The following is a 17,635-nucleotide window of genomic DNA, read 5'->3' as shown; positions in this document are numbered from 1 at the left end:
TCCTCACCCAAACGGCCAAACCGTTGAGCTTCACCTAATATAAATACATATAAATATTGAGATGTAGCGAACCGCTTTCAATCATATTATCAAACCACAGCAGCTTGCAGATTCCAAAGAGTAGAAACCTCAAGAGGTTGAAGTATACTCACCACAAAGCATATAGTAGCACTCAAGAGCGAGCTAGGTAATTTTATTGAAGCCATGGCAGATGAATATCAGAATACTGGGAACTGGTGGGACTCATCATCAAGAAATAGATTTGATACCGGCGCATCGCCACCTTCTTCAAGCCTCAATAGCATGGGAAGCTTTGTGTGGCAACCAGACATGATTGAAATCAAAGGGAGGTCTTCTATGGATTCCGGGTCGGTCTCCGGTAATTCTTCAATGGCCTTCCATGATCCCCAGAAGCTGCAAGTGTCAGATTCTTCGAGTGGTGGCGATCCTAGCTTGCACATGATGGGTTTAGGGCTTAACTCTCAGGCGACAGATTGGAACCAAGCCATGTTGTAAGTGAAGAAATTCTGTACATAAAATTTCGATTTCTAGAGGAATTGATATCTGCAACTTTATGATCAATTATAGCTAGCCTTATTTTAGTTTTTCTATTATTTCATGAAATTCAACTGTGCAAATTGAATTAATTTGATGTACACAGTCGTGGTGGTGAGAAGGCCGACACCAGTTTTCGTTCTATATTACAAGACAATATGAACTCCAACGCAAACTTTCAGCAAGAAACACACGATCAACAACAACTTCAGTGGAGAGATAAGTTGTTTACTGGCACCTCCAGAGAAATGAACAGGGGTTTTTCTTTAGACCAAACGCAGTTTAGTCCCCAATATAGCTCCGGCGAAAGCGCAGTGACATGTCAAGGCTTGCCCACTAGTTTTCAAATGGATTCAGCAGCTTTATACGGGACCAGTCCATCAACCATATTACAAGGACTACTGGGGTCACCTCATGATAATAACCAGCCACCACCGCCTTCACCCTCTATCATTTTTCCATATCAAGCAAGTTATGGCATTAACTCGACTGAGCTGTTGCCTTCTTGGTCTAACAAAGTCCCTCAGTTTCTAAGAACATCACCTCCGAAACACCCTTCTAACAGTCCACATAGCCATTTACAATTTTCAAATAACGCTGCCTTTTGGAATGCACCTCACGAGGCCGCAATGAAAGATGTCCGGCCGACCTTTTTCCCGTCATTGCAACAACAATTTCCCTCGGCACGCTTCGATGAGAAACCAAAGGTATGTCTCTGATTAATAGGCCACTACTCACGAGTTTCATTATCTAGATGCCAATATGGCAATATGTACAGAAAGAAAAGCGAGCGCATGCTGTAACCTTTTCTTTCGTGATTAAGGTTTTTATTGTCGTGATTGAAGTTATTTAACTGGTTCATTATTGAACAGAATATATCTGAAGTTCATCAGGATTCTGGTGCGGTGGTGAAGAAAAGTGGGAATGAAGCAGCATCTAAAAGGCCTCGAAATGAAACGTCATCAACTTTGCCAGCTTTTAAGGTACAAATACAGCAATCGACACTTTTTTTTTTCCATTGACAAGAGGGATCAGTTCAGTTAAGCTTTTCCTTTTATCATCCTACATATATATATATCCATAGATGAGAATTTCTAGCTTTGATCTTAGGTGAGGAAAGAGAAGATGGGGGACAGAATCACTGCACTCCAACAATTGGTTTCGCCTTTCGGAAAGGTAAATTTAGCTTCAATTTGCTCTTAAACGCTATCTATCTCCTTTACTTTCACAAAGAGTAGATTGATGGATCATTCACTTTCTGAATTTGAAAAAGCTTCCTTTTTTTTTTTTCCTTTTTTTTTTTGGAATGTACTTCTGTACATGATGGATCTAAATCATGTTTTATTTGTGTCAGACTGATACAGCCTCAGTGCTCTCTGAAGCCATTGAATATATCAAATTTCTCCATGAACAAGTTTCTGTAAGTCCCATAAGGATCTCTGGCTATATTGACAAAATAAATGGCAATGTAATCCATTCCAATTGGAGAAAAGAAACATATGCTGATGTATACATGTTTATCTTATAATATCAGGTTTTAAGCAACCCATACATGAAAAGTGGAGCTGCCATACAACACCAGCAGGTGCGTGATATTCTCCTGTTACTATTCCAAAAATAATACCATATACTGATTCTTTGATTCTGAATGCTGTACTCAGTTTTGTTAAAATTCATTTTTGGTAGCTGCTATGTTCAGTTTGAGCTTTTTCTTTACATTTCAGAATTAGTATATAACCATGTAGAAGCTTATATATTTGAGTAATAATAATACAAACTTAATTACAATTATAGGTTTGGAAACAGTAACATATTAACATAGTGTTGCTTTGGTCAATGCAGAAATCTGATAAATCGAAGGACCCTGCAGAAGGTCCCAAACATGACCTCAGAGGCCGTGGACTATGTTTAGTTCCGGTTTCGAGCACCTTCCCGGCCGCACATGAGACAACAGTTGATTTTTGGACGCCTACTTTTGGAGGGACGTTCAGATAAACGGTAGAAACTGTACATCTGGGGATGACCTTATTCTCTGCAACTAGTACTAATCACATGTTAAGGTCTCTTATGAAAACCCTAGCCAAGTTGGGGATGATAGGATCAGCAGGAAATTACAGAAATGCTTATATGTCTGTTCTGGTCCGGGATGGAAAGAAAAGGCAATGATCGACGGCCCTCCAAAGGCTTTGTGCCATTGTTGTTGGGGAAGCTACAGGCAATATGATGCAGGTTTGGCCAATTATGGGACCAATGGGAGCATATTAATTGTTGTAATAATTGAAGGATTATATGATTAGAGAGGTGGATTAAGAATACGAACAGATGCTGAATTTAGGGAAAGTAGTACTTTCTGATTAGTTTAGAGAGGAAAAAAAAATTGATTTGATGCCATAGCAGCTGAGTTTAATACAAAGATCAGGAAAAGGAGCTTTTATTAATCCTTGTTGCTATATTGTGAATAGAGCTGGCACAACCTTTAGTTTAAGAGAGAAAGGAAGATGGAGAAAATTTGGAAGGAATAATTGATATTTAGAATAGGAGTGTGCAAGTGTGGGGATGGCATTTGATTGGAGATCTCACTTTTAATTTGTTTATATGCTTGGAATATATGTTAGTGGAAGTCAGAAGATGACCCACAGCTCCTCTTTTTCAGGTTTTTTTTACAATTTACTTTGGAATTCTATTTTGTTGTTTAGAATTAAGTTGTATTTCGGAGATGCTATCAGAGTGATCAGACTATAAGTTATGCTTTGTGCTTTTTATCGAATGGTCACATTGAGGGGCATCCATTGGATTGGAAGGTAAAAGAAAAAACCAATTCAAACGTTCTTTCTTTCTCCATCCACAGATATACTATTTCTATATATCAGACTTCTGGAAAAAATACGAATGGTCCCCCGTACATGTATTTCTCTGTTTCTTTTCAGTGAAACAGAAAGATAGGAGTAGTCATTAGAATTTGGATTCCATCAAATTCAGAAAATACATTAACTATTAGTGACTTCTCAGAATAAGATTGCATAGGTGGTTTGTTCTATTAGCATCACAGTGACGCTCAGAATGAATTCAGGTTATTGTTTCATTTTAGCAATGGCACTGCAAGGACATTCTAACTCACTTATATATGGAAGAACTGAAGAAGTGAAACTTACTTGCAATATAGTTTCATGCTTCCTAGCTAGAATAGGAAAAATTTAATGAGATCATACAATTTATCTATGTTGCTAGGAAGCGCGACTACAAATTGTTAAGGGTAGATGCAGACTAAAGATGTAGCCACAAGTGATGACCTCCATAAGAGCTTTTGCCATGAGTTGTTGAAATTGTGTAGCTAGATGGAAACTAATTAAAGACAGATTAATATCGGAAATATAAAGAATAGTACTACACACGTGCCGCAGTCCTTTAAAGTTGAGCCGAGTACACATTTTGAGTACGCGTTCTATTCATGCTTCTGCATAAACAGCAGGCCAGCAGCAGTCCTCTTGGCTACATGCTACATCTCTGGCCACCATGCTTATTGTCACACCGGGCAAACTAAGGTTTGTTGTAACACATCCTATACAACAGCAACTGTGGAGATGAAGCGATCTAACAGTAGTCCTCAACTTCTTTGGAGGCTCGTCCATTTCCTCTACGGCTCTACCATGTTAATTGTGACCCCAACTAGGCATTATAGAGTCTAACACAAATCCAAACGACAGGTATAATTACAATGGAACATATTTGAACGGATCGATACCCAGACCTAGCTATCCTAGGAAAATGAGGTTATATCATTAACTCGATCTTGAATGATGATCTTTAACACATCAATCTAATTATGATCAACTTGATTAGATTATATATTTGGCATGAAAAAGAAAGAAAAGAATTAGTAACAATCACAATCTCAGAACAGAAAAGATACAGGTTGATTTCTTTCATTTGAAAACCTACTCCATTCAGTCCATTGTTATAATTAATCTTAGCATCTACTTTACCTCTGATGACTTTGGATGACTTTTGGCGCAACAATTGATCACAAAGGTTGAGCTAGCCAGGGTCCAGGATGCAATATTATCGAGTACCTTACAAGTCATGTTTGCATGGGACTCTAGGTTTCTTCATTATTAATTCGATAAGGTGAATAACAACCGATCAATATCACGCACTATGTTGTATATATGGTAAAATTTCTCATGAAATTTGAAATTAATTTATATATGTCCTCTAAAACTCCTAAAGCATCAACTTTAGTTAGAAACATACAAAAATGCATCAAGGAAGCATAATGAGCATTGATCATCATTGTGCTGATAGATATCAAGTAGAAGATTTTATAACATCTTCTGCCTTACTAAACCATCTGCTTTTGTCTTCTCTGGGAACAAGTTTACTATTTTGTTTTTAAGTTCCTTACTAGTGCCGTACTTCTTCCCTGTGAGTTTCTTGGTAAGCACTTTTATCTTTTCGCCCATAAAAATTATTCTCCATTAGTCATTGTTTATTAGCACTTAAACAATTTCTTCAGGAAACGTCAGCACTGCATCAGCAATGAGAGGGATCGGTGCAGATTGTACTACTCCAATTTTTAATTTCTGCGGCTCACTGGCTCTGTGCTGCCCATTTTCTTAGTTCTTGTTATGTGGGCTTGGTGTCTTTTTTGGTTGTATATGCTTGCAGTTTGTTCTTCTGGTTTTGTCTGGTTGAGCCTTTTTCTTTGGCCTTGTTTCCTTTGTTTCTTTAGAGTTCAGACCTCTTTTGGCTCTTGTGTTTAGCTTTTCTTTTGTGTCTTTCATTGGTTATCACATTCTATAAAGAATCTATAGTATACTTTTCCGTACCAGCAGATAAGTTATCGAGGGGCCAAAACCCCAGTATAGTTCAGTATTGGCCATCATAATCAGATGTCCAAGTCGAAGGTAATAAAACAACAATGAAATCGTGGTTGCATAATAGCGCACACAAGCGCCACCAACCTGGAAGATGTTGATATTACTTCATTTATGCAGATCCTGCATGCACATCAGTTTTGTTTAGCAGTTATAGATTAATATAGACTTGCATATTCCTTTTGCATATTCACTGTTAATTATTGATTCATCAAGAGTAAAGTAAAGCAAAAGCCAGAAGGCAAACATTTAATGGCAATCATATCAGAGATTTAAGGTAATATTGATGAGCAAACAAAGCCTTTTATCATTATGAATAATAACTGTGTTGAGTATAACACACCAATTATACCAGAAGAAGCAAGAACTCTACTTGCAGGCAAGTAGAAATGAGGAAACTGAAATATGCTATACGTGCAAATGGGAAACTAAAATATAAGGAGAAAGAATTGATTAAGGCCTTCCAGTTGACTTTTATGCGCTTGATATATCTTAAGCAGCAGCTCCCTTGAGCTTCTTTGTGATGGTGGCAATGTATTTGCCTTGATGAAATGCCTGCTCGAGCTCAAGCGTAGTTGGCTGTCTTGAACCATCCCCGGCAAAAGTTCCTGCACCATATGGACTGCCTCCCTTGATATTCTCCATTTCAAACATGCCAGCTCCAAATGTATACCCAATGGGTACAAATATCATCCCATGGTGAACCAGCTGAGTGATGGCAGTCAATCTATAAAACCACAATATTAATACCATCTCCATCTATGAAACAATCAATGTCTGTATGGTTGTTTAATTACGAGAACTTACGCAGTTGTCTCTTGTCCACCACCTTGAGATCCAGTGCTGTAAAAGATCCCAGCAGGTTTCCCAGCAAGCTGTTGTGTTCTCCATAGACCTCCAGTTGCGTCCAAAAATGCTTTGAATTGAGCAGCCATCATACCAAATCTTGTTGGAAAGCCAAAAACAAATCCATCTGCATCAGCAAGTTCATTTGGCGTGATGATTGGTGCATCACTCTTTGGTGGAGCACTCATTTTCCCAAGCACCTCATCTTGTAGTGTCTCAGGGACCTGTTAGATAAATCCAATATGGTTAATCTCATTCTTCAGTCAAGTTCACCATGCTTAAATGACAAATTATCCACTTTAATTCAACCAAGTTTGAGCAATTTTTACAACGATACAGTACAGATCTTTCCAATTTGTCAAAATATCCAATTTTTCTTAACAAGATCTTTCCAACACATAGTAAGATGGATGTGAAGTTTGTGATTGAGTGAAGGGAAGTCCATTTTGTTAAGGTACAACATGCATGCACACAAAAAATTTGGCAAATACCAAAGTTATTAGTTATATATAGTAATCAGCATACAAGACGCGAGGCTACTGAGACAGAGATCTAAAAGACAAACATAGCCGCAGAAGAGATGCAAAGTAATGATGAAAAATAATGTATAGGTCGATCAGATGAAGACAAGTAACCCAGATACTGAGAACCCATGTTTTGCTATGCAACCATTTGTAATGGGGGTTGTATTGAACAGAAATTAAGAATGTTTAAGAATTATGAAAGGCCAAGCATTGATGTTCTGTGGGATTTAACCATGGTCAGTTTTAATGTTATATATAAGGCCTCATATATTAATTCATAAAATTGTAAATTATCAAGTTCAGACTACCCATCAAGCAAGGTGCCAACAATTGATTCTTGGTAAGAGCTTACTGAAATTTATGATTTAAATCATGCTATGTATATAGTCTAAACTTTTATTTTATTTTATTTCGATATTATTGATCCTCAAACTTATGGTTTACAGGTCAAAATGAATGAATGAATGAATGAATGAAGGGCATGCTCACCTGCCATAGTGTGGCTTCTACTCCTTCCACAGATGCCGCTCCTTTTTTAATTTCTTCTGCTAGCTTTTCTACATGTCCGTACATGGAATAGTACCTGAAAAATCAATAAATAATTCAGTAAAGAGGTTACACTTATGTAACAAAACTGAAGATCATATTCAGAATCAATGGGATGCGAAGTTTATTCTTTAACAAATTCTTTGTGCAACTGTACTTAAGCAAAGAATCAGGTTCAATTATCATACTCGGCATTAAATTACTGGAAATGAGGGAACCACAGTACATGATGTCATTATTCATAATTTATAATCCTCAACATTCAAATTGGAATGAACTTTTTAGTGAAGAAGTCACTAAACTTGGAATTGCCTATATAATATCAGCTTAGCATCAAAGTACCATCTCTAAATTTTGCCTACTAGTCAAACTCTTACTAACCAAATTATGATACCACTAACCCAAAGAATCAAGGTCAACTCTCTCATATGTAGTAAGTACCAATGCCACATGCATATTCATCAAACCCATGTTGCAAATCAAACAAAGTATACGTGTAGAACAAAGATTATGATACATCAAACAGGAGATGCTTTATGCTCCTGGCATAGAGCAGAATTTCATTGCTCTTATCTACCTAGATGTAGTCCAGAAGGAATATTTTTTTTTGGATAGCCAGAAGATTCTTAGCATGGCATAAAAGTCAGTATAGCCACATCCATCCACAAACACCAAAATGAAAGAGGTGTTTCTTATAAGTTACAACAAGGGACTTCTTTTGTTATCAAAAGTTCAGCACCAACTGAAGAACTTCAATAAAAATATTCAGGATGCTGTTTGTAACTTACTTAACTAGTGTTCAAGGATCCCACCTCTAACTGTCTCTACCCATGTTTATAACTTTAATTTAATCAGAAAAATTCAAATCAAGTGCAACTCAATGGAACAAACAGCTAAAAAAGGGACACCGTTACGGTGTCTTTGACTAAGTAGTAAGTCAATTTAGTATATTTGTCCCTTCTTTAACAAATGGAATGGATATCTCCAATACCAAATATACCGAAGTGCAAAGTAATAGTCCTATTCCAACAGGGTGCGCTATTGTCCGTGAGGCTCACAACAACACCTTGAGAATATCCACAGATAATAGGGTCAAAAACACATGTATGATCTATAAATACCAATCCGTAACTCTTTAATTACCTTATAATTATTTATAGATTACAGATTGATAAATTTACCAAACTCAAACTAGTATATTTTATATCTACAAGCCATTAGGCACATTTTATGGGAAGGCCACACTCCAAACAACAGCTGACTCGGATTAGAAATTCCCTGTTACACTCATCAGTGTTAATATAACTGCCTTAACTAAGTAAATCCACTACTTCCACCGACTCCAAATTAGTCAAAGTTCTAGATTTTCACAAAACAAGCTTCAAAGAAAAAAAAATCAAAGCAATTAGTTTGCTACATATCCACTTCAACAGTAGCACATTATAGGCCATAGACTCTCCCTTAATAACACTCAACAACATCATTAACAAAAAGCCAATCATCAGACATTCTACTGCATTTATGTTTAGATCTTAGGCATAATGCTACTACTCAAGAGACTGTAATTGAACGTATGTAGACAACTAAGTCATTACTGCCATTGTATTTATAATTTATCTATGCAATACAAACTATTCAATCTAGGAGTTCTCAACAGGAGCCAACGAGTTATTATCTGATCCATTTTTCAGATGAAAAAACTTTCCGAATTCTAATAACTCTCACTTTCTCACACTACATCAATACAGACACTATTTAACAACTCAATCTTCCTAAAATCAAATTCTTGAGAACAACTTTTAAAGGTCAAACCTTCAAGAACATATGTCAGCAATCCAGAAAAGACCCAATTCAGAAATCAGTGCAAAGAGGAAAAATTTGACTACCCGATACAGATGCAGCAACAATTGCATAAAAAGTGAACATCTTTGAAGCTCCAATGATCATTTCACCAACAAACGAAAAAGAACCAAAGAAGAACAGAACACGCAGTTCATAGTAAGACTTACACAATATACACTTTGGTAGCCATTTCTGGGATCTTGTCGAGTTTGCTGTGATCTTGTTTCTCTTTGGAGCCAAAACTTTGGGTCGTTGACGATTTGCAAAAACTAGTGGCGGAGCCCCATTTTATAGCCGAGTTGTGGGAGTAGTTTAACAATTTTTTAATCTCTTGGGGAGGGGTGGCCTACAATACGACGTCGTTGCCATGTGGACGTGTATTTTCAATTTCAATTTTTGTAGTTGATAACTTCCTTTTTTTTTTTTTTTAATATTGTAGTTGATAACTTGATATGAATAGGATAAAGGAATAATGATGCTAGGGTGGAGTCACGTTCATCATCATCTTGGTGTGGTTTTGAAAGAAAAGCTCTAGAAGAAGACGTCAGCATTCTTAATCATGCCAGCTCGTTTATAATTTGTGTTCGTATGAGAGGTGCGGTCAAGGAGCAATCCAATTCCAAGTGTTCAATGATGTAGAGTGTTAAACGATATTAGTTTTGGCTTAATAAGGGTTTAATATGTATAATTTTTTTTTTCTAATTTGGGTAGAACTTTTTTCAAGCCGTTTGTTGAATTAAGTAATTTTATTATCAAACAAACTAATCAAAGTTTAAACATATGAGACCACTAAATAAACCAACATGTCACATGGTGTGACTTTAACTCTTACCTGATCAAATCGATCGAGTTCGAAGTCTCTATTAACAGAAGCCACCTCCCTTCCTGTATGTTTGAGTTTGATAATTAACATAAGAGAGTGTATTTGGTGCTTCAGCGGTGTGCGGACACCAACACCACATGCCTCAGCACGTGACTTTTTGAAATGCCTTTGTTACTCTCCGTCAGTGAATTGTTTGATTCAGTCTGTCCAAAAATAAGAAAGAAACAGTAATTGAAGATTTAACATCACCACGTGGAAGGTAAGCTTTGGGAGGAGAGTGTAGTTCAAAACCAGACCCGAAAGTCCACCCGAAAAGTTCCAAACTCAGACCCGAGAGCCAAATCAAACCCAGAATCTTCACTCCAATCCAAACCTAGCTCCGCCGCAATTCCAGGGCTATCTAATTGCAGAACGGCGCACCCAGGCCGCGCTCCATCTTTCCATCAGACCTGTAATCCCCGCATCTCCTTTTAATTCATTTCCCTCAACAAGATATCTTCAAAACATTCCAAATATATCCGATCTGATATGATACTCACAATCCAAATATTGCAAAGCCATTGTGTAGAATAGATTAAATAGTAGTATATATCCAGTCAGTACCAATATGCTTCCATGATGTGATTGATGCCTAGCAATTGTTCAAATAGGAGGAATCTGCAATACAATCTCATCCATTATTTATGAATCCCCAACCACCACAGACTTTATTCCGACTGGGTTTATATTACCACCCGTCCAACACACATAACCGCCGCCACCTCTTTGGGTATTTAGGGTTTTCGTCAACTCTTTTACCTTGTGGGTTTGTTAACGACTTAATGTGATCGTTAGAAAAAACTAATGGCTTCCATAAATAACAAAAAGAATCTGACGGATGAGAGTCATTGGGTTTGTTTTTTAAAATCAAAGACTATGATTGTCTAGATATCAATACAATATTTGACGGTGTCTGCACTCCATGGTGGATACAATCCGTTTTCTTAACATAGATGAAACATGATAATGACACATGACTCGTTAACAAAATAAAGGCTACATGATGAGAAAATTAAAGACATGACGCATCAGCTTCTGACCCAAATAACTCTTAAAATTACGCGCGCTACGCCTGCCTAACTACCAACTCTAATAAATAATTATAAAAGTGATAAACTGTTGAACCCATTAATCTTTTTTTTAGAATAATTGAACCCATTAATCTAATCAAACTTTCCAGGCCATACCAAGCTGGCACGTCTGCTAGTTAAATTCTACATTAAGGTTTGTCAATCTTGCATAAACAAAACTCCTTAATTTAGTCATCATCGAAAAAATTATTTAGTTCTGAAAGATGGAAAAATTGATGTTGCAGCTGCTGTAAAGCAAACCCCAGTTCCAATTTGATGGCAGCATGCCAGCATGTGCCTTAAACCCTAATATGGTGTGGCTGACTTGCAGAAGGCTAGGCTTGGCATGTTGTTTATTAATGAATCAGATCAAACGATAAAAACTAGAGAAAAGGTTCGATCAAACGATAAACTTTCTTCTACATGTATATATAGTTCTCACTTCTCACTTGTGAATTATGACCAAGTAAAACGGCATGATGATGTATCCTGTATATATGGCTGCTCTTAATTAATGGAGATAAATATCCATGCATGTATTAGTGCATACTTTCATGAAAGACACTACTTTACAGCGTTCATGTTAGTGTGGGGTATCAGATGATCGATGTATAAGACCTAATTTATAGAAGGAATGAAGGATTAATGATCACCGTTCACTAGCTAATACGTAAAATGAGAAGATCGATCGATCAATTGCAGGTATTCAAGTAGCTTCCTCGTCATTGATAACGTACATGCAGTTCACTAGCTAAAACAGAAAATGAGAAGATCAATTGCGGGTATTCAAGTAGCTTCCCCGTTTTTGATAGTTCTCTCCTTTATTATGACCAAGCAAAATGTCACGATGATGTATGGCTGCTCTTAGAGAAAATGGATCGATTAGAGTATAATTTTTCCTCCAGTTGTAAATTAATTAGTCGAAGTCAATATAAGCCACTGGCGATAGCGATGAAACTGATCTTATAGGAAGCGTAGGAAGCCGGCAGCTAATTTCTGTGTTTACTTATTTTGTTGTTTCATGCATCTTCAAGACCATATCTTATAATCCGGCCATAAATCTGGAAGCAAGTGGCGAAATAACAATCGAAGTGTATGATAACGTATATTTAAATTCCAACATGACGAATAGAAACCTTAGATTAATGAAAGCCAAGCAAGTGACCGAGAAGGCGAGAAGTGGAACAATTTCATGTAAATTAATTTATTCTGTTTGGATCTGAATCTGATCGAACGCTAATTGATTAATTAGAATTGATGCGTAAAATTAGTGTCAGACTGCATGTCAGTCTAGTACATTTAGTCGACCCCGATATAATTTCTCAATCTTTGTTTTTGTTTAGTTCAAAAGGTACAACAGTAGGTATTCAAACATGATCAAAATGGTGATGTAAATGATCGATGGAAAATCTGCATCGAAACTTTGATATAACGACATAACTAGATGTAATTGTGCAACAAAGATAGCCTTTTATTTGCATGTTAATCCTGTTAAGAATATGTTAGGATTATAACCATTATGTTGTAAGGGTATTTACGTCATATGTTAAGTCTGATATGTAATTATTGTAGTCTCATTCTCTAATTAATTAAGATAGCCACAATGTAGTCTAATGAGTTGTCTGCGTTTTTCTTTAAATTTTCTGCATTTCAATTCAATAATCCTCGATTCTTATCAAATCCGCGAACTGTCATATCGGTAAACTAAACAGTGATAATATCGTTGATGATGTCAATAATTAAGCACCAACTTGTAATTATGATCATGCAAGAAATATCTGATCTCAACTTTCCGCGGTCTTCTCTTCTTATCCCCTATCTCTTTCATTGCTCTTCATCATAGTTTGAAGAGGTCCACCTTGAACAGGAATTCATTAGGCTTATGCTTGAAGAATTTTGAACATTGTCTTGCCTATAAAAGTTGAACCCCAACTTGCTTGTCCTGAAAGTTAGTTCTTTTTTGATCAATGCTTGATGATAATGATTTGGTTCAGGCCTAGCCTCCATAGTTAATTAAAGTATGAACTACACGTCTACACAGAATCTATGACCAAATGAATGTGTAAGTAGCTTCAAGTTGATTTTGATAAGCTTTCTGGAACAAAGACAGAGATCGCATATGTGATATGTATGCACATGAAAATCTTGTCCGCCAATGACATCCCTTCCAAACCCAGTTAAGTCCTCACACTGCTCTCTTTCTCGACCAGTCCCTAGGGATCGTCAGTTTATAAGCAGCGTAATTTGGTATTTAATTGTGAAAAACTACATCAATAGGGATCGTCAGTTTATAATACACCAGTTTTGATCAGACATCCATATCAATATTCGATCTATAGTCCTCGATCGATCCATATAATGCAATTCAAAGACTTACATGTAAAATTATAGGTAATTTGCACCCTAAACTTAGTCAAAATTGTTAGTTTGCACCACATTCTGAACATGCATTCTTGTCAATTTAACTCCTAAACTTAATAAAAATTACCGATTTGCACCCAATTCGTTAAATTTAATGTTTTACATCCAATTTTAAGTCACATAAAAATTACCGAGGGACAGTATTGTCATTATATATTTATTCATATTTAATAATAAAATAAATTAATAAAATTACTTGAGAGTAACACTTGCTATTATGTTATTTTATTTTTTTCGAAACATGTTATTAATTTATATATTTATTATTTTACGTGATATGCTATGTTAAAAGATATTATAAAATTAAAAATAAATGTGTATATATAAAAATATATATATACAGAATACACTATTTGAATGAAATAAATAATTTAACGGATAAATTAATAAAATTACTTGAGGGTTAAGTATGTAAAAAAAATGTAAATAAATAATTTGATTAAAAAAATAATCCTCCTTTTAAAGAATATTTTTATTTGTTTTTAAGAAAAATATAAATATAACATAACAACATTACCCCTCATGTGCATGATATGTGACGCAAAATTAGATAGAAACAGTTAAATTTAACGGATGGAGTGCAAATCAGCAATTTTTACCAAGTTTATGAGGTAAATTGACTCAAATTAGTCAAATACAAGTTCGGGGTGTAAATTGACAATTTCAGCCAAATTTTAGTGTGTATTTTAGCAATTTTTCCAAAATTATATTAAAAGAGCAAACAAATAACCGATTAGTAATCTACATCGTGCCATAATTTAATAGGTGATCGATTAAATGGCAATAAGATCTGGTCTACTGTTATGCAACTCGTGCAAGGCTGATTCTTGCAGAAGAATTAATCGAAAGTTCCCACATGCTTCTTGAGGCTCTGGAACACTCATCTTATATGGGATCGATTCTTGGGCCGAGGTAGGTTGTTCTCACCTCCCTATAGTTAGTGCCCTTTGTGTCGGGTTGGTTTTTGGTAGTGCGTCCGGGCCTTGTATATTCTCTCCAGGCACCTTATGGTTTAGCTCGGGGATTCGATAACCCCATGGAGGCCCGCAAGCTCGATGGGCTTTTACCCGGCCCAACCCGTAAGAAAGCCAGAAAGAGTAGAGAGTAGGGCTTAGTTTAGAGGTGTGAAACCTGGCCCGGTCGTTAAAATCCAGCCAAGTAATAAAATATTATACATACATATTCTATTAGGTATATAATAAAACTATCGCATTATGAAACAACTATATGAAGGAAACTTCTCGGGATCGATCAACACAGCCAATGTGATTGATATATATATATATATATATTTAATGACCCTGTAAAAATTTCATCAAATTCGGACCTCGTTTGACCGTCGGAATTTCCGGTAAACCAAAAACACCATTAATATGCCGTAAGGGAAGACCCATTACTAAGATGTGAACACCGAAAGCCATTTCTATATCTAAAATCAACTAATTTTTATCACCAATCATGCGAGGTCCCAATGAAGAAACTCATTTGGCAAAACCCCAGTTAGTGAGTTTTAATATATCAAAACGCCTTTTTTTTAGTTGACCGTAGGTATGGACGGTCAAACCATATCTAAAACAGATGAAATTTTTACGAGATCCTTAAATATATATACCGATTACATCTGCTAGTGTCGATCAATCATATTTCAAACTGGAGTTGTCGATCTCCGAAGTGTCCACTAATGTATCATAACCTTTTATATTAGATTTAGAATACAACTATCGCATTATGAAACAACTATATGAAGGAAATTTATCGGGATCGATCGACACCAGTCGATGTGATCAATATATATATATTTAGTGACCCTGTAAAAATTTCATCCGATTCGGACATCGTGTTACCATTGGAATTTCCGATAAACAAAAAAAACACCACTAATATGCCATAAGAGAAGACCCATTACCAAGATGCGAACACCAAAAGCCGTTCGCATATCGAAATCAACTATTTTTTTTCACCGAACGTGTGCAGTTGCATTGAGGAAACCCATTTGGCAAAGTCCCGGTCAATAGGGGTTTTAATATGTCAAAACACATTTTTTGTTGACCGTAGGTACGGACGGTCAAACCATGTCCAAAATGGACAAAACTTTTACGGGTTCCCTAAATATATATACCGATCACATCTGCTGGTGTCGATCGACCATATTTCGAACTAGAGTTGTCAATCACTGAAGTGTCCACTAATGTATCATAACCTTTATATTAGGTTTATAATAAAATTATCGCATCATGAAACGACTATATGAATATGGATGACAAAAATACCCAGCGGGCAGGGTACCCAAGGGTATTCGACCCTAATGGGGAAGTGTTTCAGGTATAATCGGATAATGAGTACGAGGATCCCTGCTATTCGGATATCAGAAACGAGTAAGGGGCGGGGATAGTATTTCGATCCCCATCCCCTTACCCACCCAATAATGTATTATATATTTAATATAATGAATTAATATATATATTCACTCAAATAAATTAATAGACAAATTAAATAAAAAAATATCAAAATATATTTTGTGATTATTTGCATGTACAATAATTTTTGACAGAATGAGATAATTTTATCATGATATTGATTTTTATTTTGTTTTTTTAAAATATTTTGTGTACTTTATTAGAATTTTTTATATTAAAATAAATTACTAATAATGGGTATTGAGGCGGGTATGGAAACTTGAATCCTTAAGGGTATGGGTACGAGGAATACCCAATATCTTATTACAGAGATCGGGGCGAGTACAAAGATGCAAATAGACTTGGGCATGTGTATGGTTTTTCAATCCCCTGACCCTACCCTCCGCATTGCCATCCCTATATATGAAGAAAACTTTTCAGGATCGATCGATACCAGCCGATGTGATCGGTATATATATTTAGTAACCCTATAAAATTTCATCAAATTTGGACCTCATTTGACCGTCGGAATTTCCGGTAAACAAAAAACACCACTAATATGCCCTAAATGAGGACCTATTACCAAGATGCGAATGCCGAAAGCTGTTACATATTTGAAATCACATAATTTTTGTCACCAATCGTACACGGTCGCAACGAGGAAACCCATTTGGCAAAACCCCGATCAATGAGGTTTTAATATGTCAAAATACCTCTTTTTTGGTTGACCGTAGGTATGGACGGTTAAACCATGTCCAAAACGGACGAAATTTTTATAGGGTCCCTAAATATATAAAACGATCACATCTATTGGTGTCGATCAACAATATTTCGAAACTAGAATTTTATTTGTGACTTTTTTTAATAATGTTTTCCAAGAATTCTTTTATTATTCCAAGCCCTTAAATAAGATTATTGTGTTTTTTTTCTAATACAAGCCCGCAAGGCACAGCCCGTAAAAGCCCGCAATGCCTGCTTTAGGTGGGCGCGCTTGGATTTTCATATTTGTGAAAATACTTGACCCATATGTTACTTATCTAAATATACTAAAGCCCGGCCATGAGTAACGGGCCGAGTTTGGCCCGTTGACGAGCCCTACCTTATGGGGTGCAAAATATACCTTTCTCATTTTCTGCAATGGTCCTCATTCTATTTCAAAGCCAGTGAGATTTGAACTCATAATCCAAATGATATAAAATTGTCAATTAAATAAACTATACTGTGGTAATTTTCCACAATATATACTTTGTTATGTTACAAATAGTAAGATCCACTCAAAGAAAAAGAGTCATTTTACTTCCTCATATGCCATATCTTTTGAGTGTCAAACTTAAATATTTTTTTTAAATAATAAATGCTTTACATATACATATCATTTTTGATAAATAAATAAAAGTAGATGGGGTCTAAGACAAATTCTAGTAGCCAACTGTCCGATACCATTTGGTTTGGCTAGGTATTTATGTTGTTTATCGGATAAAGAAAATATTCTACTAGCCAGCTATCATGACTTCAGGAACTTGAATTGGTGTGCGCATTCAATTTCCAATTATAATGCATTGTGATAATCTTAGTGCTACCTATATGACATCCAATCCAGTTTTTCATGCCTGAATAAAACATATATGGTATCCGTGCGATTTACGTGTTATTTATGAATTATATCCGTGCATCACACCAGTTATTTTTTAATAGCATA

General features: G+C 36.0%; 2 protein-coding genes across 2 annotated transcripts; one reads left to right on the top strand and one right to left on the bottom strand.

Moving 5' to 3' along the window:
* On the top strand, positions 1-3,301 carry LOC126786590 (transcription factor bHLH123-like). Its single transcript, XM_050512446.1, has 7 exons — positions 1-512; positions 662-1,262; positions 1,428-1,538; positions 1,666-1,731; positions 1,910-1,975; positions 2,090-2,140; positions 2,398-3,301. Exons 1-7 carry the CDS (start codon positions 205-207, stop codon positions 2,548-2,550), a joined length of 1,356 nt encoding a protein of 451 aa, XP_050368403.1. The 5' UTR covers positions 1-204; the 3' UTR covers positions 2,551-3,301.
* A 2,390-nt stretch (positions 3,302-5,691) lies between these two features.
* On the bottom strand, positions 5,692-9,446 carry LOC126787902 (probable NAD(P)H dehydrogenase (quinone) FQR1-like 1). Its single transcript, XM_050513818.1, has 4 exons — positions 9,355-9,446; positions 7,289-7,382; positions 6,237-6,499; positions 5,692-6,156 (listed from the first exon to the last, which is right to left on the bottom strand). Exons 1-4 carry the CDS (start codon positions 9,375-9,377, stop codon positions 5,922-5,924), a joined length of 615 nt encoding a protein of 204 aa, XP_050369775.1. The 5' UTR covers positions 9,378-9,446; the 3' UTR covers positions 5,692-5,921.
* Positions 9,447-17,635: the final 8,189 nt, after the last annotated feature.

The sequence above is a fragment of the Argentina anserina genome, chromosome 3 (assembly GCF_933775445.1).
Source record: "Argentina anserina chromosome 3, drPotAnse1.1, whole genome shotgun sequence".
NCBI lineage: Eukaryota > Viridiplantae > Streptophyta > Magnoliopsida > Rosales > Rosaceae > Argentina > Argentina anserina.
This window is presented reverse-complemented; position numbering and strand designations above follow the sequence as displayed.